Source organism: Pogona vitticeps, chromosome 4, assembly GCF_051106095.1.
Source record: "Pogona vitticeps strain Pit_001003342236 chromosome 4, PviZW2.1, whole genome shotgun sequence".
Classification (NCBI taxonomy): domain Eukaryota; kingdom Metazoa; phylum Chordata; class Lepidosauria; order Squamata; family Agamidae; genus Pogona; species Pogona vitticeps.
The window spans coordinates 133,124,943-133,150,774 of record NC_135786.1 but is presented as its reverse complement, the minus strand read 5'-3'; the positions used below and the strand labels follow the sequence as shown (position 1 = coordinate 133,150,774).

At 40.4% G+C, this 25,832-nt stretch overlaps 1 protein-coding gene across 3 annotated transcripts in view; it reads right to left on the bottom strand.

The window, feature by feature from the left end:
* Positions 1-22,752, bottom strand: part of DTD1 (D-aminoacyl-tRNA deacylase 1) — a 31,632-nt gene extending 8,880 nt beyond the window's left edge. For all 3 annotated transcript variants that reach the window (XR_012086675.2, XR_013544718.1, XM_020790534.3), the window contains exons 1-5: positions 22,597-22,752; positions 20,114-20,204; positions 19,625-19,860; positions 16,384-16,481; positions 3,829-4,008 (exon numbers count right to left, since the gene is read on the bottom strand). Coding sequence is in view for 1 of the 3 variants with exons in the window: in XM_020790534.3 (XP_020646193.1) it covers positions 3,853-4,008; positions 16,384-16,481; positions 19,625-19,860; positions 20,114-20,204; positions 22,597-22,639 (624 nt within the window). In the remaining 2 variants the exon portion in view is untranslated. The remainder of the gene's footprint in view (positions 1-3,828; positions 4,009-16,383; positions 16,482-19,624; positions 19,861-20,113; positions 20,205-22,596) is intronic.
* Positions 22,753-25,832: the final 3,080 nt, after the last annotated feature.

The following is a 25,832-nucleotide window of genomic DNA, read 5'->3' as shown; positions in this document are numbered from 1 at the left end:
GACAGATCCTGAAGCTGAGGCTCCAATATTTTGGCCATTTCATGAGAAGAGAAGACTCCCTGGAAAAGACTCTGATGTTGAGAAAGTGTGAAGGCAAGAGGAGAAGGGGACGACAGAGGATGGTTGGACAGTGTCATCGAAGCTACAAACATGAATTTGACTCAACTCCAGGAGGCAGTGGAAGACAGGAGGGCCTGGCATGCTCTGGTCTATTGGGTCACGAAGAGTCGGACATGACTTAATGACAAAACAACAGCAATTTGGTTATTATGGTGAACAGATAGCTGCTGGTAGGCTTATCCTCACTAATCTGGCTAATCACCATCTAAGTCAGTGGGTATGGTGATTAGCCAATGGCAACAAAAATTAACTAATTTATTTTGTCTGTCTTGAGTAGTATTCAAAAAAAGCAAAGCACTGGCACTCTGTCAATCTGTCCATACTATTTGCAACAACATTCTGAACCCAGGGCCATGAGGGTAAAAACTTGAATTTCTACTGCAATATTTATAACCATTGTCAGACTTTCCACAACTGTTTCTTGTAGGTAAGTTTAATTAATTGGTTTTTAAGAATAGTCATATATTCATTCCAACAGTGTATGCTTTACTCTGACAGCTGATTACTCTTCCCTCAATATTTTCAACAACCCTCTTTTGTTTCTACATTACTAAATTATTTTCCTTTGTTCCAAAGCCTCACTTTCCTTTGTTTGACTTAAAATAAATTATTTTGAGACATTATATTACTGCTGTCCAGTGTTTTAGTTTTTAATGCCACTCTGGCAGGAGGTGAGTGAGCCGAGGCAGGAGGTGAGTGAGCCGAAGCAATTTCCAAAATGAAAGCAGGGAGAGCAGCTTGATTGAATGGCTTCCCTGCAGAATTGTATGAAACCTTCATTGAACTCAGTCAGGAAAGTTGCATAAAACATTCCATGAATCATTTTGAGGGCAGCCTCAGCCCTGACACAACCGAAAATAGTCTGGGGACATGTAGGAAATTTAGATGGCTCTATCATGCAGCCCAATCGATGTTCTTACCACAAGAATCTTAGTACCTTCCCAAGGATACAAAGAGATCTAGTGGCTAAATACCACAATAAGATGATGGTTCTATCACACAACCACTGTAACAAAGGCAAATTGCCATGTGCTAAGGCTGAATTTGGGTTACGTGAACCAAGCTTCAAACACAGCACATTAGCATTTTTACACAAGTATTTAAAATATTACATCCATTATGTTTCAGTTTAGACAACCTTTTCCAACTATGAAGTCATGTGCCACATCTCCTTTTTCACGTGATTTTCTCTGTGCAGCATTGAACTACAAAAGATGCTAATATCTGAACTAACAAAATATTGCAGATTACTTTTAAAAAGTAATTTATTCCCATAATGTATGGAGGATTCGGAGCTGTTACTCATTTAAAAATTTCTCCAAGTCAATCTGTGTTGCTTCATACTTTCTGATTACCATTTTGGGAGGAAATCTTAATATTTCATAAGAGAATACTATACAATGAGAGTGAAATACCTTTTAAAATGTCTCAAAATCCCCTTGACAAATAGCTAGAAAATGCTACATGCAAAAAAGAACAGTGGTACCTCGACTTACAAACTTAATCCATTTGGAACGACGTTCGTACGTCGAAAAGTTCATAAGTTGAAGTACCATTTCCCACTGAAATGCATGGGAACGGAATTAATCCATTCCAGCATTTCAAAAGGCAAAAAGGCAGGGGGAAAGGGCTGGAAATTCCAATTTCCTGCCCTCTCTCCCTGCCTTTTTGGCTTTGGAGCTCTCAAAGGGCTTTCCGCCTGACATCAGGGGAAAGCCCTTTGAGAGCTCCGAAGGTGCCGATTGTGGCGGCAGGGACCCCCAGGGAGGTCTCCCATGGTAGTGGATCAGCACCTTTGGAGCTCTTAAAGGGCTTTCCCCCCTGACATCAGAGGAAGCCATTTGAGACCTCTGAAGCCAAAAAGGCAGAGAGAGAGGGCGGGAAATTTGAATTTCCAGCCCTTTCTCCCTGCCTTTTTGCAGGGAGCTATTTATGAACGGCTCCGTTGGCAAAAAATGGCATTGACCTGCGAACAGAGCCTCAACCTCGTTCGTAGGTCGAGGCTCCGTTCACAAGTCGATGCCAATTTTTGCCAATGGAGCCATTCGTAAATCAAAAAGTTTGTATGTAGGGACGTTCGTAAGTTGAGGGTTGACTGTACTGATAAAATTACTTTTGAAAGGAAGCTTCATTAAACATCTTCATTAGGAGGTGACAGGCTTCTCTATAGAAAAATGTATGAAATGCCAGAGTAATGAAAATGAGTATCTTCACTACAGATAAAATACTGCAGTAAAAAAAGTCTTCATTGGTCTGTATAAAATGTATTCCACTTTGGATCATGCAATCTGTACAAGAGCAGATAAAGCATTTTTTTACATGCTATTCATATTTTCTCTCAATATTCAGGGGATAAGAATAATGTGAGTAGCCACAGAGGTGAACCCAGAATGGTTCAGGAGAGAAAGAAATGGCTTAATTAGTGACAGGAAAGTCACACAGAAATGATAATAGAGGAAATTATGCTTAGAGAGCAAAAGAAGGGGTGTACTGGGAGAAGTGGATTGGGGGGGGGGTTAAACAGGTAGAAGGAGAGTATTAAAAGGATTGAAACCTTACAAAAGATGTAAAGAGTGATAGGGAGCCAACACAGAGACTTAAATAGTAGGAGACAAATTACCTCAACAGGGAGGGGACAGGTTAGTTGAGATCTAGCAAACAGGCTAAACAGAGAAGATATGGGAAGAGAGGAGTCTAGTATTAAGACATTAAAACTGACTAGCCCACAAGTGGGTTGATTTCAGTCTTAGGATCTACTCCCCCATACCTGTGATTTATTCTAAATTCATGAAGCACTGGCATACAATCACTCTTTTAACACTGGCAGCACAAATAATTTGGATTAATTTAAACACAAAGCTTTGTCAATAAACATAAGGAGCACCTTACCAAGTTCCCCCTACCCTGTTTCCCCTAAAATAAGACCTAACCTGAAAATAAGCCCTAGTATGCTTTTTCAGGGTGCTCTTAATATAAGCCCTATCCCAAAAATAAAGCCCAGTTAAGTGAAACCCCGCCGTCCACCATTGTGCAGCAACCAGAAGAAGATGACATGACTGTATTTGAATAAATGTAGAATGTTGTACATGAAAAAAAATAAAACATCCCCTGAAAATAAGCCCTAATGCGTTTTTTGGAGCAAAAATTAGACCCTGTCTTATTTTTGGGGAAACACGGTAGTTATCCACTGACGATGAGAGCATCAGCAAGCACCAGGCACTAGGTCGGCCTCCAGCAGACTGATCTTTCTTCATTGCCTCCCTAATCTGAACAAGAGTTGATCAGGGCGCAAATACACTGGTACATTCGGTTTACAAATGCCTCGGTTAATGTAATTTTCAGTTTACAAAGCAAAATCCATTAAAAATAATGCCTCGGTTTATGGTTTTTTTCCCTTTTTTTTGGAGTATGAAGAAAGTTTCCCCAGGATGCACTGTGCCTGGAGGTTTGCAGCGCTGCCCCCGTTCCTATGGCAACTGGCATTTCAGTTTATGAATTTTCCGCATTACGTAATGTTCCGGATAACACATTAAATTCATAAACTGAGGTACTACTGTAAACATTTTAAGAATGGGTAAAGAAATGAGGGGGCTATGAGGTAGTTATTTGAGAATCTACTTCCCCATTCATTTGCAAATTCCATTTCACCTTGCTTCAACCTGTACTGAAGTAAGTCACAGACTGCAAGTTGGGAAAAAAAGTTCATACCTGAATGCATTTTTAAAAAATAACCTAAGGTTCCCTTTCGGAAGACACGTCCCCCTCAGCACCACTGCTTGCACTAGGATCGTTTTTACTTCTAGGAATGTTCCTTTCTCTGCTTGACTCCGATGGAACCTTCATTCTGGACTTCTCTTTCCTCTGTTGCTGTTTCTCAAGTTTTGCCAACTGTTGCAATGAAGAAAAACAAAGAATTTCATAAATACACACCAAAGGCAGAAACAGATGAGTATCAAGGACATGATGTATTCCTTAAAGCATCTACAGCTGATCATTGTACTGAGAGCTTCTACATCTCTTTAAAAAACTGTGCACTATTGGTCGGCTGAGAATCATATATAGCAACCCACTGTGGCCATTTTATTACAGCATAAATACAGATCAGTTTGCAGTCACCTTATAGAATGTCGCTTAAGATCACCTGCAAATTTTTGTGTAATAGTAAAATGATAAAGTAAGAACTTAAGCTTCTTGAAAGTTAAGCACTTTCAAGCCCTATTCATTTCAAGAGAAACAATTTAAGCTCCTGTTTAATGCTGCATTACAGTAAGTGGAACTAAAGAGTACCGATCTTGAACAGATGGCATCCAAATGCTGCAGTACAGAATACTAAAACAGAGATACATTTGTATGATTGTAAAATTTTATAAAACAATGGCAAATTATATGGCTTAAGAGTATACCATCATTTTCACCTAACATCATTACCACCATTAAAATGAATTATGTGTATTCACCTATTTGCAGGTGTGAGATGGCATATTCTCTTAGTTTTAAAACGATGTTTCAGACCCCCAAATAAAACCTACTGAACACACTAACTACTGAGACCAAATCTAGGACATCAGGAACATCCAAGTAAAGTCCCTCCTTCAGATGTCACTGGATGACCATTCCCATCATCTTTCAACCTTTGCTTTCCTGTATGAGGTTGATGGGAACTGAAACACAATAACATCTTGAGGTCTACAGCTGCCCATCTCTGCCATACAGCAATGATGCACAAGCTGCAAAACTTTAGGTACCAGCTGAATGGATTACAAAATGGGAAGCAATCAGCCTAATTTTCCTACAACCCAGGTGTAATGAGGTGACCAGCTGGGGAGACGTTTCTTGGCTTCTGAGGTTGCCTTTTCCTATCTCTAATAAAGATTGTGGCTGGAATCATGTTACCAGGAGCTATACTGTGTAAGACTAATGGCGTCATCAGCCTCAGTATTTTTCAGAAATTGACAGTTCTGGATTCTAACTCCCAAAAGAGTCCTGAGGCTCTCTGGGGATCTCTCTTACCATGGGGTAGCAAAAAACGGCATGGGAAGCCTAATTTCCAAAAATTGCCACAAAGGGTAAAATTATCCTACCAGTGGCAATTGTCAGAAATTGAAGACTCACCTCCTGTCCTGCTGCCCTCAATGGCTTCCCAACATTGAAAGGGATTCCAAGGGAGCCTCAAGAGCTTTGGGAGGAACTGGAAATCCTTACGTTCTGAATAATTGCTGCAGATAGCAATGTCGTCAGCCTTAGATGGCATAAACTGTGCAATAGTATTCAGCCAGTAAAACAGTGCATTAATGTAAATCACTGAGAAATGGGACAGGCTTTTCACTCACATGCAAATACACAGACAAATAATCCTTAGATATTATCAGGCAGCAAGAGGAAACTTAAACTGCCCTATTCCCACCTGCTGAAATGTGTACGCTTGTACAGAGTGTACACAGGGCCCTCACTGAAAAGTACAGAGAAAGAAAAAAAGAGGCATTAACAGAAGACAGGATAAGATACATAGTAACCTCAGAGGATACAGATTTCAAAGTACAGTGGGGTCTTGACTTAAGAATGGCTTGAGTTAAGAACATTTTGACTTAAGAACCGCTCTCATAGGAAAATATTGACTTAAGTACGTAGATTTGAGTTAAGAACTGAAAAAACCCCACGTGGGAGGCAGGGAAACTGCAAAAAGTGAACTTTCAGTTAACTGTTGGCCAGTGAAAAGGGTGCCTGTCTGCTTCCTCACTCCTCCCAGCGTTTAGAGAGTGGATTGGGAGACAGTCTTCGGACTGCCTGGTACTGTACTGCCTGGACGGTATTTTCCCTGCCTTCCCTGAACCTTTCTTGACCTAAGAAAAAAAAGAAACAAAATATCCCCCTCTAGTGGTCGAAGGCGGAATAGCAGCTTCCCATTAGTTTCTATGGACGGAAAAGAGCAGATACGGATCAAATGGTTTTCAATGCATTCCTATGGGAAATGCAGATTTGACTTGAGAACTTTTTGACTTGAGAACCGCCTTCCAATACGGATTAAGTTCTCAAGTCAAGACCCCACTGTAGGGACTCAAAGCTTGATGTGAATGTGAAGAGCTTCAGGAATCCAATGCAGAGACCTAACAAAATGAAAATAGGAACCACTTTTTCTTATGAGTCAACCTTGCTCTTGGATATTTGAAGTCAAAGATTTAAATTTATGTGACACTACTGAATATTTGGGTCATATCAAGAAACTGAGAATGATTGATGCTCACTTAGTGGTTTAGCCCAGTTAAGATCCTCTTGTAGTCAGCAATATAAATTCCTCCTTGAAACAAAAGCAGGTGGCAATGCACATAATAATAATGATAGTTCTTGCTACTTATTTAGTTGTGTAAGTGTGTAACATTTCATAGGACAATTCTTTGACAGTTCAATGATGTCCTGGCTTCCTCACATCAGAGTAGCCACCCTGAAAATATGACTGTAAGCTGATTTTCTTATGTGCAGTAAAAACAAATAGGATCCGTACAATCTGTCTATGAATGAATGGACCTCAAATGTACAATTATGTTTCTAGTAAAAGTATGAAAAGACTGTGGTGCACTTGTAGCATATGCCAGTGGATCCTAATGTTGGGTAACCCAGATGTTTAAGGTAACTTACAAACAATGAAAGACAGTATTTCAAGTTGAAAACAATGAGTATACAACAGTGGTTAACATCATCAAAAGACAATACAGGTATTTAAAACTATAAACAATGAATAAGGAGGCATCTTAAAACATTAACAGACAATATTTAGGCAAAGATCAATAAGTATACAAAAAGTCACTCTGAGAAATGGAAAACACAAAAATGGAAAACACAAGTACAGTAGTACTAAAAATCCTGTCAAAGCAATAATGCATAATAATCTATCTAAAAATCATACATAAATAGCTGGTTTACTGAGGGAAGGCTTGCCTGAAGAGAAAGGTCTTTCTGCTAAGACCTTTTTCACTTGCTGAAACCCTGTTAGTATTGTCTTTTGCATAGCAATCTGCCATTCCTTTTCTATTTCTTGTACAACTATTCCAAAACTTTGAGATTGAACAGACGAAGTCTCCATGTGATGTCTTAAATTTTTGGAGGCCATCTCAGGCTTTCCAGTGAGTGGGGTTTGTATAAATAATACTATGTCCTTAACCACAATGATTGCCCCTTAAATATCCTTCAACAGTTTCTACAATTTTATCAACAATCCAAACCCATAATCATAAACCTCCCCTTAGATCTTCCAATCTTTATCCAAATATTATAATATAAAAATCAACTTTTAACCCAGCAAATTCAAATAGAACCATGGTACAGTTATTTCTTCTTCTTCCGAGTCTAGCAAGCTGCTATTATCAAACTCACACGCAGTCCGACAAACCAAACAACAGTCACAGAGTCTCAGACTATTCAGTACTTGTCCTTGAAGCCTGTCTTATGATCTTTCCATTAACCCGTTGATACTCCTCAGTCCAGTCGACCACGTCAGCTCCTTCTTTCTTCTCCAGAAAGCCACCAGATTCTATTACCAAATGTTCACAGAGTCCAGGAAAGGGAAAAGAAAAATACGTCCAAGCCAAACTGCATTCACAAAACTCAAGTCTCTTGAATCCTGTCCGGTGGTATTACCGTCTGGAATTTTTTTCCAGAAACACAAGATTTATTTTTCTGTCTCACTCTCTCGGCTTTGAAACCAGCCTGCTGTATTAAGAGTTAGTTTCACTTTTGAGGCAGACTGATAAGATAGGTTCGCCGCTGCTTTTCTTCTTTCAGCCAAATATTTTCATTCTTATTTCAGCTTAATGGGGCTGTTTCATAAATCAAACGCTTCAGCTTACTTAGTTGTTATATATTTTAACATTATATTGGTTGTCCTCTTCTCCTCCGGTAAAGGGTTACTCAAGGCTCAGTGCCAATATGGCTCCCCGCCTCCGATCCGTGCTGGGTGATTTCTTCAGAGGGAAGAAGTCCGGGTTTGCATCCCTTTCTTCTCCTTCTGCTGCTCACCAACTGCTTCAGAGAGAATTCTCCTACACTCTCCTTCAATCCCCATTTCAAAAAGGGGATCCTGGACCGGACGGTTCCAGTTTTTCCAGAGAGCTCTTCTCTGGAGCTACTGGCAGCACTGTAACAAAGCCCTGCCCCACCGGCAATATGCAGTCCTTGAAGAGAGTCTCCATTTTCTCATACACTACCCATGTTATTAGCCAAAATCTAGTCTTCATAACAATTTGGGATAGTTTCAGTTCCCAGTTTTTTAGAAGGAACCAGGGGAGACTTTTTCCTTCCCTTTCATGCTTTTTTTTTTTTTTTTTGCATTGATGTGAACTTCAGAGGAAAATAAATTATGTTTCTGAAGTACAGTGGTGTCTTGATTAATGAGCGCCCCGGTTAACAACGAAATCGCATATCGATTAGGTTTTTGTGATCGCAAAAGCGATCGCATTGCAATGTTTTAAATGGGGAAAAATTGCTTTGCGATGATCCGTAAGCTGTTTCGCTTACCGATTTTCACATAGCGATGTTTTCCCAACAGCTGATCGGCAGTTCCAAAATGGCTGCCAGGTAAAAAACATGGCCGCCCACTGTGTTTTGGGACGGAATCCTCGCATACCGTGCAGTGAAAATGGCCGCCATATGGAGGATTTTCACTTAAAGGTGAGTTTTTTGCCCAAAAGAATGCATTGAAGGGGTTTCAATGCATTCCTATGGGCTTTTAAAAATCGCTTAGCGATGTTTTCAGTTAGCGGCTATTTTTGCTGCACTGATTAACATCGCTAAGCGAGGCACCACTGTATAGCAAATCTCATTTTAAAAAGCAGTTTGGGAAAAGGCAGCATGGGGATTGTTGAAAAATTTTGAAGCAGGTTCCTGAAATTTCCATCTTAAGAAACCAAGACTTGCTGGAAAAGACAGTAATGCCAGAAACAGGTGAAGGCAGCAGGAAAAGAAAAGACCTAACATGAGATGGACTGACTCCAAAAGCAAACCACAGCCTTGAATTTTCAAGGGGTGAGCACAGCTGTTAGATAGGACAATTTGGAGGGCACTCATTCAAACAGTCATTGTAAGCTCAAGTGACTTGATGACATTTAACAACAACAACATACACACAAAAACATGTTCCACAATAACTTTTATTACAAGCAAGATGCTCATTAATAAGGGATCACCTTTAAAAACAGACCAGCTTTTTATATCATTGAGCAGCCCAGTAAATCTAGTTTCTTTGCTACAAGCCAAGAAGAATGTGTTCAGATCATTTGAAGGAGGAGAACAGTCCGAGCTGAGGCATGTTCACTACTAAGAGTTCAGTGGTGATCATTCCCAAATATGAACAGGATTGCAGTTTTAGTTTTTAAAAAATACATATACATACAACTGTCATACTCACTAGATGTTAACACTATCATTGTACCACAATTCTACCAACTTAGGTTCTCAGTTCTGCGCCAATTGTGCCACTGTATCACCCCTTCTGCATATTCTATAAAATCAGTAATATGTTCAGTGGCAACATGCTGAGTTACAAAGTGAAAGAAGAAACTTTTGGTTCAGACCAGACTTCATATTGAACTAAAGTTACAGAAACTTCAACTTCATTCTGACCTGTTTCTCAGTTGTTACACCATGGTCTGCAATCAGTCACCAAGTTCAACCATGGTTTGAATTGGTTGTTGTGGGTTTTTCAGGCTCTTTGGCCATGTTCTGAAGGTTGTTCTTCCTAACGTTTCACCAGTGTCTGTAGCCAGCATCTTCAAAGGACAGGAGTACCATTCTGTGCTCTGGTGCAGTTTGTTTGGGAGTTGAGTATTTATAGCTGTGGGACCAGCTTTTGTCCTTTTCAGGAGATGGGTGATTATGGTGATCAGTGTGTTTTTGTTGTGGGTGTATTGTTGTGATAAGGAGGAGAGATTATGTGTCACTGTGACTGATGGGTGTCATTAGCTGGTCTTTTGTGTGTAGTGATCACCGGTCCTTGTGGCTGGGTAGAATTCGCTGACCTTTTGCAGGCTGTATTTTTCAATCCTCAGAGCCAAGTTTTGTTGAGTTTTAAACTTTCTTCTTTTTTGTTGAAACTCTGCTGATGTTTGTGGATTTCAATGGCTTCCCTCTGAAGTCTAAGATAATGATTGCTGGTGTTGTCCAGTATTTCAGTATTTTGAAATAGAATTTCATGTCCAGCTTGTTTTAGGGCATGTTCAGCTAATGCCGATTTTTCCGGCTGTTTTAGTCTGCAGTGTCTCTCATGTTCTTTGATTCTGGTGTGGATGCTTCATTTTGTGGTTCCAATATATACCTGGCCACAACTTCAAGATATCCGGTATACTCCTGCAGTAGTGAAGGGATCCCTTCTGTCCTTTGCTGACCGTAACATTTGTTGTATTTTTGTGGTGGCCTTGAATACTGTATGTAGGTTGTGTTTTTTCAAAAGTTTCCCCATGTGGTCCGTGATCCCTTTTATGTATGGCAGAAATACTTTATTTGTGGGTGGCTGTTTTTCTTCTTCAGTTTGGTGTTGTTTTCTTGGTTTGATGGCTCTTGTGATTTCATTTTTGGAGTAGCCATTTGTCTGTAGGGCCCAATTCAGATGGTTGAGTTTGGTGCATGGTTTGAATTATTTTGCAAACTATACCTTGTATCACCTTTGGCAGGCATGAGACTTTGTGCGTAAATGGAACAGGGAAAAAGGTCTTTTTTCTGCTTGTGATTTTTTGTTGATTGCTGAAAGACAGGTTCTTAAACACAAGTGATTCATGTTTCTCTTTCATTTAATCCTTCTTTCACCCTTTGTCTGAGGCAGAGGGCTGCTGTTCACCTTGCTATTTGGGTTATTCTAACAGTGTCAGAACAAGATGACTGCCTCTGATTCATAATGAAGCTGGTCCTGCACATATTTGATTCAGAAGCCTGAACCACAAGGAGAAACAAGGTCACATCTGAAAATGTTTTTGATAAAAATTTGAAAAGACATGGCTACCTCTTCTACAAATATGAAAAAAGAAATACTATATCAGTTTGTTGCTTGAGATATAGGAGGGAATATGTCCTCATTATCATTCTCCAGGGTTTTAAGACATTTGGGAAAAGTGCCCTCACAGGCATGCTCAGTGTAGACATGGAGAGGGCCTTTCCAGTGGCTACTCCTATGCTGTGGAATTCCTTTGCATGGGAGACCAGGCAGGTCCTTCTGCTAGAAGACAAAGATGTTTCTTTTCATGCAAGCTTTTAATATGTCAACTGTTGTTTACAAAAAGATTTTAAGCAGGATTTTGACTTTTTTATGTTTTTAAATGTATTTCTACATTGTTTTAAAGGAATTTTATTTACTGCCTTTTGATAATGAATATGATTAATTGTTTTCTAATAATGTGATATATTTTATTTGTAATTGTTTTAATATTTGTGTTTTTTTAATTGTTTGCAGGCTGCCTGGGGAGAAAAGAGGGATAGAAATAAAAAAACATAAATGCTAACATCTTGATATTTATTTATTTAAAATTTTATCCTTCCCATCTAGTGGTTAGGATACTATTCTATATTGATATAGTCATATAAATTTGTACACAAATCTGATACAATGTTTGTGAAATTCAATCTTCACACTGGCACCCTGATATCTAAAGAATCAGCAGCACTCTTTTAAGTGCATAGCCAACATATGAAACTGGAATGATTCACTGGATTTATACCCAATCCAAGAGCTTGGGGTTGATGAGCAACAGTTAAATCCTAAATACAAAAAGCAAGAGAACTGTTTTTTTTTTTTTAAAGCAATTCAACCACCATTATTTCATTAAAACAGCTTTTCAGATTGAGGAGGGAGAAAGAATCCAGATGAAAATTGAAATGACCCTGTATCTGGACATTCTAACAAGAAGTGCACAAGGATGTGAAGAGGGCACACTGTACTTTCCGAGTACTCATTATGATGTGGTTGTGTACCATTTAATGATCCCAAAAAGTAGTGATACCATGGACAAAGTCTTTGAAATCAGTTGTTTTTCTGCTGAAAGAAGCAAAGGTGAATAAATCTGCACATTTCACAGGATGTTTTCTGCAACTGCTGCTGCTAGAAGACGGGTCCTGATTTAAGAGACATCACATACGGAAGACATGATAGTTCTAAGCATTTTCCAACTATTTCTTTAATGGAAACCAACTGCAGTTGGAAAGTATGAGCCATATTAATGAAAGGAGTAGTACAAAGACTGCTTTAACTGTAGTCAGCCTTCTTTTGTTTATTTAGGATTCATTTACATCAAATAAAAAGACAGCACTTGTTCAAGAGTTTCCATATGCAGCAGCTGGCTTGGGCTGAAGTCCTATTCCCTTGTGTGATGTGTGCAGATGTCACATTTTAGATTTTAGTACTGGAGTTGATTTGCAGATGCTCTCCTGAGATTTACAGGAAAAATGCAACATGGGAAGGGGCCCTATGTTTTCTGTTTGACTGGCTACCATCTCTCTATTCCTTGAAAATCTAAGCTCTCCTACCCACTCTTTTAAGTGCATAGCCAAAATATGAAACTGGAGCAATTCATAGGATTTATGCCCAGTCCAAGACAATCTACCAAAAAAATCCCAATCCAACCCCCAAAACACAAAAACACCAAAATCTTCCTGTGAGCTCAAGCAGTATTACGTCTGCACTGACAATGACAAATGTTAAGGGAAAGACAAAGAACACAGGAATATATTGCCACCAAGGTATTTTTACAGTTGTTGGTCCTTAAAAAAATGTGCCTAGAGCCATGCCTCCAACAGCCAATGGAGCAGGTGGCATCCACAGTTAGAGCAATATGTAGCTCAGTAGGTTGGAGCACCCAGCAGCAGAACCAGAAGTCAGGAGTCTGGTTCCCCATTGTGCCTCCCAGGACAACAATCAGCTTCTGCAGCCTTGGGCAGGCTGCACAGTTCTAGAGCTCCACTAGAAGGGACTGGTAAACTACTTCTGAGTACCTGAACTCTAGAAAACCAAGCAAGTGTTGCAATAAGCTGGAATCCACACAATGGCACATCCATGAGTCATTAATATGTAAATATACCATTTTTACATTAAAAATATTGGGAAAGAGGTAGCTATGTTTGTTTTTTATAGCAAAAACTAAAACTAAGACATGCCCCCACCCAAAAACAAACGAGAGTACTAAGACTACCAAATTTTATTCAGCATAGGCTTTTTTGCATTGCAGCCTACTTCTTCAAATGCATCTTAAAAAGCTCAGTTTGTGGAATATATCTAAAGAAGTGGGCTCCGGTCCACAAAATATAACAAGTAAATTCTGTTAACCTTAAAGGTTCCATTTTTCAGCATTTGTTCCTGTTAACACTGCTGCACCTGAAAGCTAAAGACTCCAGGACACTAGAATTCAGTGCATGAGTCAGCAAAAGGGATTGTGAGCGGAAAAGAGCTCTGTGACAGCTCTTCAGGAAAAAAAAATATTTCAGCAAACACTGGGCAACATGAATCATTTATCCACAAAAATGGCAGCGACATTTCCTGTAAGACATTATTTTTAATTTGAAGAAGTGTTATCTTTTAAAGCAGAAACATACTTAAAACAGATACTGTACAAAATAATAGACTAGCTTTCTGCCACGATATATAGAATGTTTGGACTTTACATTGAAGTAGGCAACCTCCAGACATCTCAGCTGCGTACTCCCATATCTAGATCCAGGAAGGAAGATCCCCCTTCTGTGCCCCTCTTTTTAAAAAAAATTAACAAACATGGGAGGGTGACTGAAAAAGCCCCCTTGTTGCCTTAAGTAGCAAAAAAAAAAAGGTTATTTATACCACATCATAATCTGCGGTTACTTATGAGCCATTGTTACATTCCTTCTCATGAAATATGACTTGTGGAAGGCTTGGATTAAGTATTTATCTCCAGATGCTTCCTACATATACAGTTCTGAAAGACTGCACGTCTGGTTATAAGATATATAAGATAATCTTAGGCACGTTTGTCTAAAAACGGACTCCACAGTTAAATGATACAAGTTTTTAGTATCAAGATCTGTTGCCTCCGAAATACACAGCACTGCTAGATAATCAAAGTCTGTCAAATACATTATGTCAGTAAAGTTTTCAACATTACTTGTAAGACAGACCACTTCTTTTAATATTTGTATTAAGAGAAAGGTGAGGACTGAGGGACTTATCCAAGGTCTCACATCACAAAACCACAGCTAAACTGATATTTAAGTCAGAGCTCTCTCTCAAGTTATCCAGCTGAACAGCTACGCTCCTTCAGCTTTTTTTTTCCGTGAGGCAATACAAGAACCACAATCACACCCAGAAAGACTGAATAAAATCAGTTGCAAGCAATTTGCTCTTCAGACCAACATATCTGCCCCTTGTATTTGATATCTCATCCCACATCATTGCACTCCTGATTTGTCTGCCATGTATTACAAATATTCAGACAGCATGAGAGGACAGAGCAGGTAGCAAGAAATAAATTGAAATGAAGAAAATCGAGGCAGAGGAGGTTATATAAGCCTTAGCAGTAGACAGAAACAGAAAAGGGTAATACTGTATAATGAAACTGTACTGACATCTGTTGGTATCTGAATTACTCAAAAGCTTGTTAAAGTATTTTATTTGACCAAATATGGCAAGTTCAGTCATATCCCCTACAGAACTGTTCATAAAGATCTTTCCACGTCCTTCAGTTGCTGACTTTCTTTCTAGCAAAAGGCATCTTCTGTCCTACCTCTCTGAGGATGGAACTGTATTTAGAGTATTTGTTGCAAAGAGCAAATAGAAATCACTGGAGCAACCCCAAAAGATGATTATCCCTGAAGATGTTATCACTTTGTACAAAAGTGAGGGAAGCGTCTGATGCAGTTTTTACAAGAGAAGAGAAAGGCTGATTTAAAATTATTTTACCTGTATGTGAGAGATAGCATTTTAGACTTTGGGCCAACTTTCTATGTAAGAAACATACCATGCTGGCAACTGCTTTGTGTTTGGGTGAGAAGTGGTTAACTGATGAAGAAAGGAGTCTGCTTCTGGGATTTCCCCCTGTATGGTATAAGTTTATGAATGGTAGTGAGCAGAAGAGGGTATCCAGCGTAGAACATCTTTTATTTATTCTATTTATTCTATTTATATCCCGCCTATCTGGTCGTTATGACCACTCATTGGCATTGTCAACAGTCAGGTTGTAAAGCTATGTAAAGCTTGGCATCCTTTTTCCTTCTGGCAACATAGGCACAATATTCTGCAGCAATTTCTCCGCTTTTTGAATTGTGAGTACAGAAGCACAATATCCCACAATTATGAACTGGGGGTATTTTGAAAAACTGAATCGTCAGAACTTTACTACTGTTCGCACTTTACTATACATTTGTTTTCAACCCATTTCCTTAGTGTTTTACCTCTCTGAGCTTTCGGTTACCTGTTCATCAAATATCCTGCTATTCTTTGTATGTTATATTTCAGTTTTTTTCCAGGCTGTTCTTTACTGGACAAGCAGCTACACCCTTAGTTTACTGGGAGGGGAACGTGAAGTACATTTGTCTCAATAATACCAGGTAAAGAGAGATCTATCACTGGGGCTTGAATAATCCAGTTGAGGGGAAGTGTAGTCAGATATTTAACAGCTGTCATTTCTTCTGTTCCCTCTCCTAATCCAAGGATTCTGGGTTGGTTAGTCCTTCTATTCTTGGTCTTGTGTCTCTTCTTCTGAATGACAGGTGGATTCCCAGTAAGATATCTTTTTTCCCATAATTTAATCATGAATGAAGGAACCACCTGGCATGCACAACAGGAATGTGGGTGGACAGATTGAAACCTGGACCTTTTATACTTTCATTCATTTAGATATGCATCAGCTAGGATACTGGACAGAGATTCTCCAGAAATGGATTAAATGTTTTCACGTCTGCTATAAAGATCACCCTCAAGCAGAACACAGCAGAGATTTACACACAACAGAGTGGTTGCTGAACCAGATAGGTGGGATATAAATAGAATGAATGAATGAATTGATTCATTAATTAATATTGTTTGCTGGGTAGCTCAGTCTGTTAGATACTTAGCTGTGGAGCCAGAAGCTGGGATTTAATTTCCAGTTGTGCCTCCCAGAAGCCAGTCTGTGTAGCTTTGGAAAAGCAACGGAGTCCCAGAGCCTGCCCAGAAGGAGGGAATGATAAACCATTTCTGAGTACTCTCTACCTACATAATTATTGTTTTAGAAGGCACATAATTTTTGCATAAGAAAGATTAAAGAAAGCTCTGATGTAACTTACCTGCTTCGAGTCAATGGGAGCTGTAGAAGACTCCAGTTCTATAGTAACAGGCCCATCATTCTGGATGTGTACCTGCATGTACTCACCAAACTTGCCATCTAAAATATTAAGCAGAAGTGGACAGGCAGAAGAGATTCTTTTCAAAATCAAATCTGGGTTTTCATTCGGTTAAAAATCACAATGCTGTTTCATTTCATTCAAAGCTAGAGTATTTATTTTAGAATGTGACTGTGTCCCACAGTTTGATTCACTCTGGGGATGGGCTGGTTCACTTGTTTTCCCAGCAATTATATGTATGGGCCATTATGAAACAGCCTCTCCCTGATCCATGCCTACCTGCACATTTTTGGGCTCCTGCCAGGATCACCTTGATTTAGTTCAGTTCCAGCATGTGTGAACATAGAGCCTCATGGCGCAGTGGTTAAACCGCTGTACTGCAGCCAAAACTGTGCTCACGACCTGGGGTTCAATCCCAGGTAGCCGGCTCAAGGTTATCTCAGCCTTCTATCCTTCCGAGGTCAGTAAAATAAGTACCTAGCTCGCTGGGGGGGCAATGTGTAGCCTGCATAATTAACTTGTAAACCGCCCAGAGAGTGCTTGAAGCACTATAAAGGTAAAGGTTCCCCTTGACTATTTTTGTCCAGTCGTGTTCGACTCTAGGGGGCGGTGCTCATCCCCGTTTCCAAGCCATAGAGCCAGCGTTTTGTCCGAAGACAATCTTCTGTGGTCACATGGCCAGTGCAACTTAGACACGGAACGCTGTTACCTTCCCACCGAGGTGGTCCCTATTTATCTACTTGCATTTGCATGCTTTCGAACCGCTAGGTTGGCAGGAGCTAGGACAAGCGATGGGCGCTAACTCCGTCGCGTGGATTCGATCTTACGACTGCTTGGTCTTCTGACCCTGCAGCACAGGCTTCTGCGGTTTAGCCTGCAGCGCCACCACGTCCCTGTTTTGAAGCACTATGGGGTGGTATATAAGCAGCACGCTTTGCTTTTGCTTTGATCACTGGGATCAAACCAAAGTGAATGGCTACAGCTGTTCCTTCGCTTAAGCCACCTTATGATCTTGGAAAATAGAAGGGTTCCTCCCTCTTCCTCACTGAAGAGATTAGAGAGGAAGCAAAGATTATTTTTCTTTACATTTTTTCTTTTCTTGTAAGGCAGCACTGATGTCACATGCCATTAATATTTTTTGAAAGCTTCCTCTCGCTCAACTTAGTCTGTTACGTTTTACTGAAATATTATTATGCTACCAGGATTACATCACTCTAAAATGGTGACTGTTGCATCTCAATGAAACTTACACAACCAGGGTGCTGCATAGCTCCCCACCATGTCACAATGACCGTATTTCACCCGCCCCAATTTCCTCCTACAGATTTCTCCCATTATAATTTTACGTGTGAACAAACTGCATACTTGGCTTAACATCATAATTGACCTTGAAACCTTTTCAGCAGCAGCATAAAACTATTAACAACTACAACAAAAATTCAGCCTGTAGTTATCTGAAAGTCAACAACTTTACTGCAAGCTTTGGCTGGTTATAATAAAGGAGGGGGTGTGGTTCTGAATATTTTGAAATAAAATTTCATAGTTGAATGAAGAAATTATATCAGAAGAAGCACACTCTCTGGATCCAACACCTCTGTCATTGGGCAATGCCTAATTGGATGAAGAACTGACAGCTAAGATCACACAATATGCTTCAAGACAGCATAACAGCAGCATATATGTATAGCTTTGTAGATCACAGTGGGGAGAAAAGTTGACCAATATGACTCAGAATATCTTACTTTTCCTTGCTCTGTGTGTGTGTGTGTGTTTGCCTCGCCTTTCTTCTTAAAAGGGACCCAAGGCAGCATACATTGTTAAAAGAAAATATATAAAAATAAAGCAATATGTATACAAATACTAAAAAGGATCAAATAAATATACAAATACAGTGGTGTCTCGCTTTACAATTGGCCTGCATTACGATAAATCCGCTTAACGACAATCTTTTTGCGATTGCAAAATGATGGTCTGAATGGGGTTATTTTGCTTTGCGATGATCGGTTCCCTGCTTCGGGAACTGATTCTTCGCAAAACGACGTTTTTTGAACAGCTGATCGGCGGTTTCAAAATGGCCACCGGGTGATTAAAATGGCTCCCCGCTGTGTTTAGGGACGGATTCCTCGCTATACAGGCAGCGAAAATGGCTGCCATATGGAGGATCTTCGCTGGGCGGTGAGTTTTTACCCCACTGCAACGCATTGAATGGGTTTCAATGCATTTCAATGGGGTTTTTATTTTTGCTTTACGATGTTTTCACTTAACAGTGATTTTCCTGGAACGGATTATTGTCATTAAGCGAGGCACCACTGTACTAAAAAGGATCAAATAACTAAAAACTGGCAAACAAAAGAACATCAAAAACACATTCAAAGCAGTAAGGCACAACCATCCATTGAAAAACCTCACTCAGGCGGCCAGTCACTCAGGGAAAGCTTGCCTGAAGAGAAAGGTCTTCACTGGCTTGCAGAAGGACAGCAACGATGGGGCCAGCCTGGCCTTCAGTGGGAAGGAGTTTCAAAGTCTAGAAGCAGCAACAGAGAAAGCCCTCTCCCATGTCCCCACCAAACATACCTGTGAAGGTGGTGGAACTAAGAGAAAGGCTCTCCTGGTGATCTTAACACACAAGAGACAGCTTGGATCTGAACTGTTTAAGGCTTTATAGATTATAACCAGTACTTTGAATTATGCCCAGATATGGATCGGCAGCCAGTGGAGCTTTTGTAATGGGGTGTGTGTGCGTTTATGTGATCCCTGTGACCAGCCCCATTTAGCAATCTGGCTGCTGCATATTGGACCCGCTGAAGTTAGGTTCTTCTGCATTTTCTCTCTTCATTCATATTGCTTTTCTTCTAGAAGCCAGAGCAATCCAAGCTCACTTGCTATCTGTGGGGGAAAACACATTGTGCAGGCACTGTGTCCCCATTGTGGGCTCTCATATTTAAATGCTTATTTTAAAAAAACTCCTCAGCATAGCTACAAGAGAAACAAAAGGAGTCAGCCATGCTTACTGAATCAAGGAACCAGTTCTTCTCTAGTATTTGGGCGCACTGGGGTGAGGGATGGATCAGTTATGGGGACATTCTGGGAACCAAGGCATGATGGAAAATGTAGTCTCTGAGGCTGCATGTGCTCCAGAAATGGTGATCTGGATCAGTTTATCAAAATCAAAGGGTTACCTTACCTTTAACAAGCTCTGGCTTGTATGTTTTACGAAGATGTTCTAGGAAGCTATTATAGAAAGACTCTGCTTGCTCTGTAGGCATGGCCATATGATAATCTGGCTTGTTTCCTTTCAGTATACACTGAAGAGTAAATTGGCTGACACACAGCACTTCATACTGCTTGTCCATTACACTTTTAGACCAATGTTTCCCACTTTCATCTTCAAACACACGCAAGTTTAAAATCTTTCGAACCCTAAATAAAAAATCAGAAAGCACATATTGTATTTTGGAGGGTTTTTTGGAAGAAAATTCCTGAAAAATAGAGGAGGAAGCATACCCAAGAAATGAGAAACAAGGTTCACACAAGAGCAGATGCATGTTTTAGAGGCTTCCATAACCATTAAACATGAAAAATTAACACATACATATAGAAGAAATTATAGAAATAGGTAAAATGGGTATATATATATATATGAAATGGAAATTAGATACTGTATCTGACTTACATATGCTCAAGCTCTTTCTGAGTGTCTTCCACCGAAATACCCAACAGCACACAAATTCCTTTTCCAATGGAACTTATCTGCTCTCCTCCAACTATAGTAGAAACAGAAATATATTAAACTTTCAGAATTTTTAAAATCATGCACCAACCCACATTTACAGCAGGCTAAATTTTCCATGGAATTTTAAAGGATGCTTACTCCTGAATTAAGAAGCCAATCTATTGTTTATAGTCTATTGCCAACCAGGCTGAACTTGATTTAAATCGCAATTTAATTTTTAAAAAATCAGATTTTTTGATAATTTAAATTTAAATCATGATTAAAATCAATTTTAAAAATTATTGATTTTTATCCACTCAGTTGCCAACTAGGTATTGGTCTTATTTCTAAATAGGTTTTCTTCCTTTTAAAAAAGTCTATGAAAACTGTGAATAAATCCCTTCAACAAATCAAAAGAAAAAGCACATAAACATCACTGGGACTCAAAATACCTATTCCTTCATGTGACTGCTGCTTTGGATGAAAATTAGAATGTTGCATAGCCTTTGAATGCTGTGTTCTGTTAATTATAAGAGGAACACATTCCTGTGTTTAATCTCTCAACAGAAGAGAAGTGGTCTGTAATGCTACAGAATGATGGTATCAAAAATATTTGTCAAGGTTCTTCTTCCACAGCAAAGGGAAGGAAACTTATTCTTTTCCTGCTCCACTGATCCAGATCACTGAAGGATAGGAAGGGGAGTAGAATCACAGGGTGAAAAACAGAACGTCTCTCATGGCAATTCTGTAATATGTGTGGAACACTTGATATCAAAAACATTCAAGAAGAATATGCCTTTTAATAATTATCAGCCACAATAGCTACATACATCCTCTAGGTGAAAGGCTGTTGTTTTTCAAGATGCGTGAGATACTTAAGGAGCAATTTCACCAGTGCTAAACCTCCCAGGTGAGTTTCCATGGCTGAGTAAGGATCTCCACCACTTGTTACACAACGAGTGGGAAGGATGGGGGAGATGATTGTGTACTTGACCTTTATGGGAAAGTCAGTAGTTGATAATGTGTTCAACACAGAGAAGACTCCTAGGTTTAGTCTCCAGCTAGAAGGCTCACAGAAAGCAAGAATGAGAAAGTTCTCTGCCAGCTCAGCACCATGGAGAGCCAGTGCTGGTCAGAGCAGACAATACTAGGGAACAGGAATTAACAGTTTGACTCAGTACTGCTTGTGGGAGATATCTGGATGTTGGTAACAGGATGCACTGTTTACAGGCTGATGCAGCAAGGTTGTTGGCATGTAATTGCAACAAATCAACACACTATCAAAAAGATTAAAAACATGCTAGGAACCTAGGCAAGTGATCTTTGTGAAGTTATGATGTGGCTCTTTTTGAATCGTGGTTGCAATTAAGGCTATGTAGATTCAATGAACAAAGATTCTATATCACGAGTAATTAATCAGGGCTGCAATGCTCTCTGGGTTACCCGCACAAAAGAGATATGATGTTGCACTTGATTAATTTCCTAGCAGCCGAAAATGGAGGAGAAAGCCTTCAGCCATAGATAATGACATTCTTAGTTCATTTTCAGTAAGGCAAGTTCCAAAATTTCTAACCATCTTTGACAGGACTTCCTCCGAGTCAGAACTAAGTCTTTCAACCTCTTTTCAAATCTACAGGTCATGAAATTGAGATACATGAAAAGCAACAAAAAATAGAATTTGCTGAGTGAACAATTTTCATGACCAATAAACCACAGTCCACGCATCTTCTTACAAGCAAATGAAACTTGTAAACCTAACAAGAACGTATGAGGCAGGTTCTTTATCTTCACCTGTCTGTCCCTACCTTGAAAGTGCCTTGCTGCCCTATCGTCTGTGACTGTCATGTCTCTGAGGGTCTCTGCACACTTTCAGAAACATTACCCATATCGTGTGTGTTTTTTTAAAGTGTCTCTTAGAACATAAAGTGGGAATATGCAAAACAGGAGTTTAACGGAACAGTCATAACAGGTCTGCTTGTCAAACTGACGGCGTTCCCTTCTGCTCCTTCTCAAGAGAAGAAAAACGCTCAGAAACAAAGCGAGATTAGCGATGCTGCACAATGTGCAAAAACGACGCTTAGCTAACGCTTCGTGCCTGCCTTGTGCACCGGGAAGGGCCAGCCAGTGGGCATTTTGGGCGGCCCTTCCCCTGATCAGCCTGCATGTGGGGCAGGTGTTCTCAAAGCCCTCTCTCTCTCTCTGCTGTATCCCCTCGTTGCCTAGGAGTCGGCTTCGAAAAAACCCTGCCCACCTCACATCCCAAAGGCACGCAGGCGGCGGCCCTGAGGCGGCCTCTGACGGGCGGCCGCAGGAGTGCCCGGGACCATGGCCGGGGTTGACCCGGAGACACAGGTCCGGAGGAACCGGCACACACGACACCTGGGGACCCGGGCCTTTCAGACGGGTAGCCCGACAAAAGAGGGAGAACAAAGAAAAGGCGGCACCTGTCACGCTGGCGCGAGTGACGCGCTGGATGATGGCCTTCATGATGCCGGGCCCACGGAAGCAGTCGGCCGGCAAAAAGTGCCGGCGAAGCAAGGCTCCGACCCCTTTCCAGGAGCTTCCGGCCCGGCCCGGAAGTGAGGGGATGCCGTCCCTCCTTCTTACGTAAAATGTAGAATCACACTCGCCGCCTAACTTCCGGGTTCCTTCCTCTCTTTTCTGACTTCAGGAGGAAGAGGAAAAGGGGATGCCTGCGCCCTCTCCTCTCTTTCTGCCCAGAAGCTGGTGGATGCTGGAGAGGACCGGTCTCGCCCAGGCTTAGGTCTTACCTCGAGTGAAACTTATAATTATAGGAAGAGACAACAAGAGTAATAATCGAGAGGTGGCTTTTATGTACCTCTGAGTAGCGCAGGGCTTGATCGCGCAAAGGGCGGACAAGCTAACGGAGGATTCTTTTCCTTTCTCCCCCGGAAAATGAGACTAAATAAACTTACAGTATAATCTGGTTTTCAGTTCTTAAAAAGATAATTATATCCTATTAGGTGGCTAAAATATCCTCTTACTGACAATTTTCAGGATAGTAACAAACTTCTGTTGTTGTTTAGTCGTTTAGTCATACATATAAACTTTATTGTTTCTGGCCATAAACCTTTACAATGTACTGACTACTGTAGCATATGAAATCCAATTAAAACAGATAATTACCTTAAAACCCATAAAACCCAGTCTAAGAATATTGTCTTAACGTAAAACGTCAATTCACTGTATTCAGCATTTATGTGGCATTATGATCCCTGACAAATTGAAACCCCAGCTTCTTAGCTACTAGTGCAAATTGTGCTACAGCATATGTACTGTAATGTGCAACTGTGTATCAGCAAGCAATCCTACTACTGTTTCAGTGGTATTGCAGTTAAAATACATCTGAATGATTCATGACGGAAATCTCTAGGATTTTTATAGAGAAAACAGAACAGTAGGTGATGAGTTAGATCTTCAATCTGGCCGCAGCCAAAGACACATTTTGTGCCTCAGCTGGGATTCCTTTATACCTCCCTTCGAGATATGCTGAGGCCATCTGTCCAAATCTACGTTCTGTAAAAGCTCTGTGAATCTGGGGAAAAGTCAATGACTCAAAATATTTTGGTTTTGCATGATTCACCTGAAGTTGGGGATACCAGGTAGAAAAACGGGACCCAACAACAGCCGCCCGATCCTGATTAGCATCAAGATCAAAGATTCAGTTCCTAAGGTCGCGAGAGCTTAAACTAAGGAACTTTTCCATCAGAAGGCTGTAGACCTTTAATTTTTGGTGACATTGTCGAGCCCATCCACCAGACTTTAGTTGTTCTAACCAGCAGCACTTTGTCAGGGAGGAGTCCTCCAAACTGTTCAGTCTGTGCCAATATCTAAGATAAGCCAGATCGATTGTAGTGGCAATTGAGGGTAGGCCTAACTCAGCTCTGAGTTGAGCCGAGGGAGTTCCTGGGGGGAGCCACGGTATCAGTCTCATGAATTTGTTCTGTAGGATTTCTAATTTGGGTTTGGCTGCCTCTCCCCATAGTTCTGTCCTGTAGAGCATTTGTGCTAGAATTTTGACAACGAACACCTTGAGAACAGGATTTACCAGCTGGCCTCCTCTGCTGTAGAAAAATCTTTTTAATTGCCCTATTGATCTGGTGCTCAATAAGATGGTAGCATTTAAATGCTGTCTCCAGGAGAGTTTCTCACAGAATTGAAGGCCCAAATATTTAAATGTGTGTACCTGCTCAATAGCATGCCTATGCAGTGACCAGTTATGCTTAGGGGCTCTCTTCCCACAGACCATAATTTTTGTTTTGGTATAGTTGATTGTTAGCCATTCCTCTTTACAGAGCTGCCCAAATTTGGACAGCATTCTTTTAAGACGAATTTTATTCACAGATAGCAAAACCAGGTCATCAGCATAAAACAGTATTGAGATCTTCCTACGGCCAGTGGTTGGAGGGAAGAATCTGGGGGAAGCCATTTGAGGGATAAGGTTGTTTATATAAAAGTTGAAGAGAAAAGGTACTAAATACAACCTTATTTCACCCCTCAGGTAATGCGAACATGTTGTGATAGAGCTCCCTGTAAGCCTATATGCACTTGCATCATATTTTCTTTATGTTGTTGCTGTATGAGCCACAGGAGTCTCTTATCAATGTTTGTTTTTCCCAATTTATACCATAGGCGTTCTCTATCTATCAGGTCAAAGGCTGATGAAAAATTCACAAAGGCAGTGTTAAGATATTTGTTTGGAGGTTTGGTGTATTTACTAATTACATGATGTAAAACAAAAGCTTGATCTATTGTACTTCTGCCTTTTCTGAAGCTTACCTGTTCTTTGAATATGATAGAATGTTTGTTCTCCCAATCTAGAAGCCTATTCAGGAGGTATCTAGCATAAAGCTTAGAGGCCACATTGAGAAGACTGATAGGTCTAAAGTTACAAGGATCCAGGATCGCCTTTCTTAAAAATTGGCACAGCAATGCTAGTTTCCCAACCTGTGGGAAGGTTGCCTGTACTATTAATGTAGGTGAATAGACTGGCCAGAATCGGAGACCACCATTGTATGTCAATAGCAAAAACCTCAGCGGGGATCATATCTTCACCGGGAGCCTGGCCATTCCGAAGAGTTTGAATCAAGTCCCCAATTTCTTTGGGGGAAACAGGTGGCCATTTGGGAGAATTAGAGAGGGTCTCATGTGTAATGTTTCTATGAATACTACCCCCCAAAATGCGACTGAAGTGGGAGACCCATACCTCTGGTGTGGTGGAGCTGGCGATCTCAAAGACTTTCTGTGAGAAGCCTCTTTCTATCTGCTTCCAGAATTTGCGGTCATTACCCTCAATGAAGGCCTGGCCCAAAGATTTCCAGTTCTCTAAGTAGAAGGCCTTCTTTTTTTCCTCTAAATAGAGATTTATATTCTCTCCGTAGATGTTGCAGCAAAGCTGTAGCTTCATCAGTGCCGATGTTTCACCTGTCTTGTTGCTCTGCTCAGCTCTTTTTTCTTGGTCTTACATTCCCTGTTGAACCAGGACCATTGAGCTTCAGACATTCTTTTTGGGTATGTAATGGTTAGGTGTGGTTTAAGTGCAAGAATTATATCCTGGTAGGCCTTGCAAATGTTCTGGGTCCCCAGAAGAGCATGTTGTCGTAGCTCTTGGAGTTTATTGGTGCTCAGCATCTGCCTTATACGGTCATCAGTTTTAATA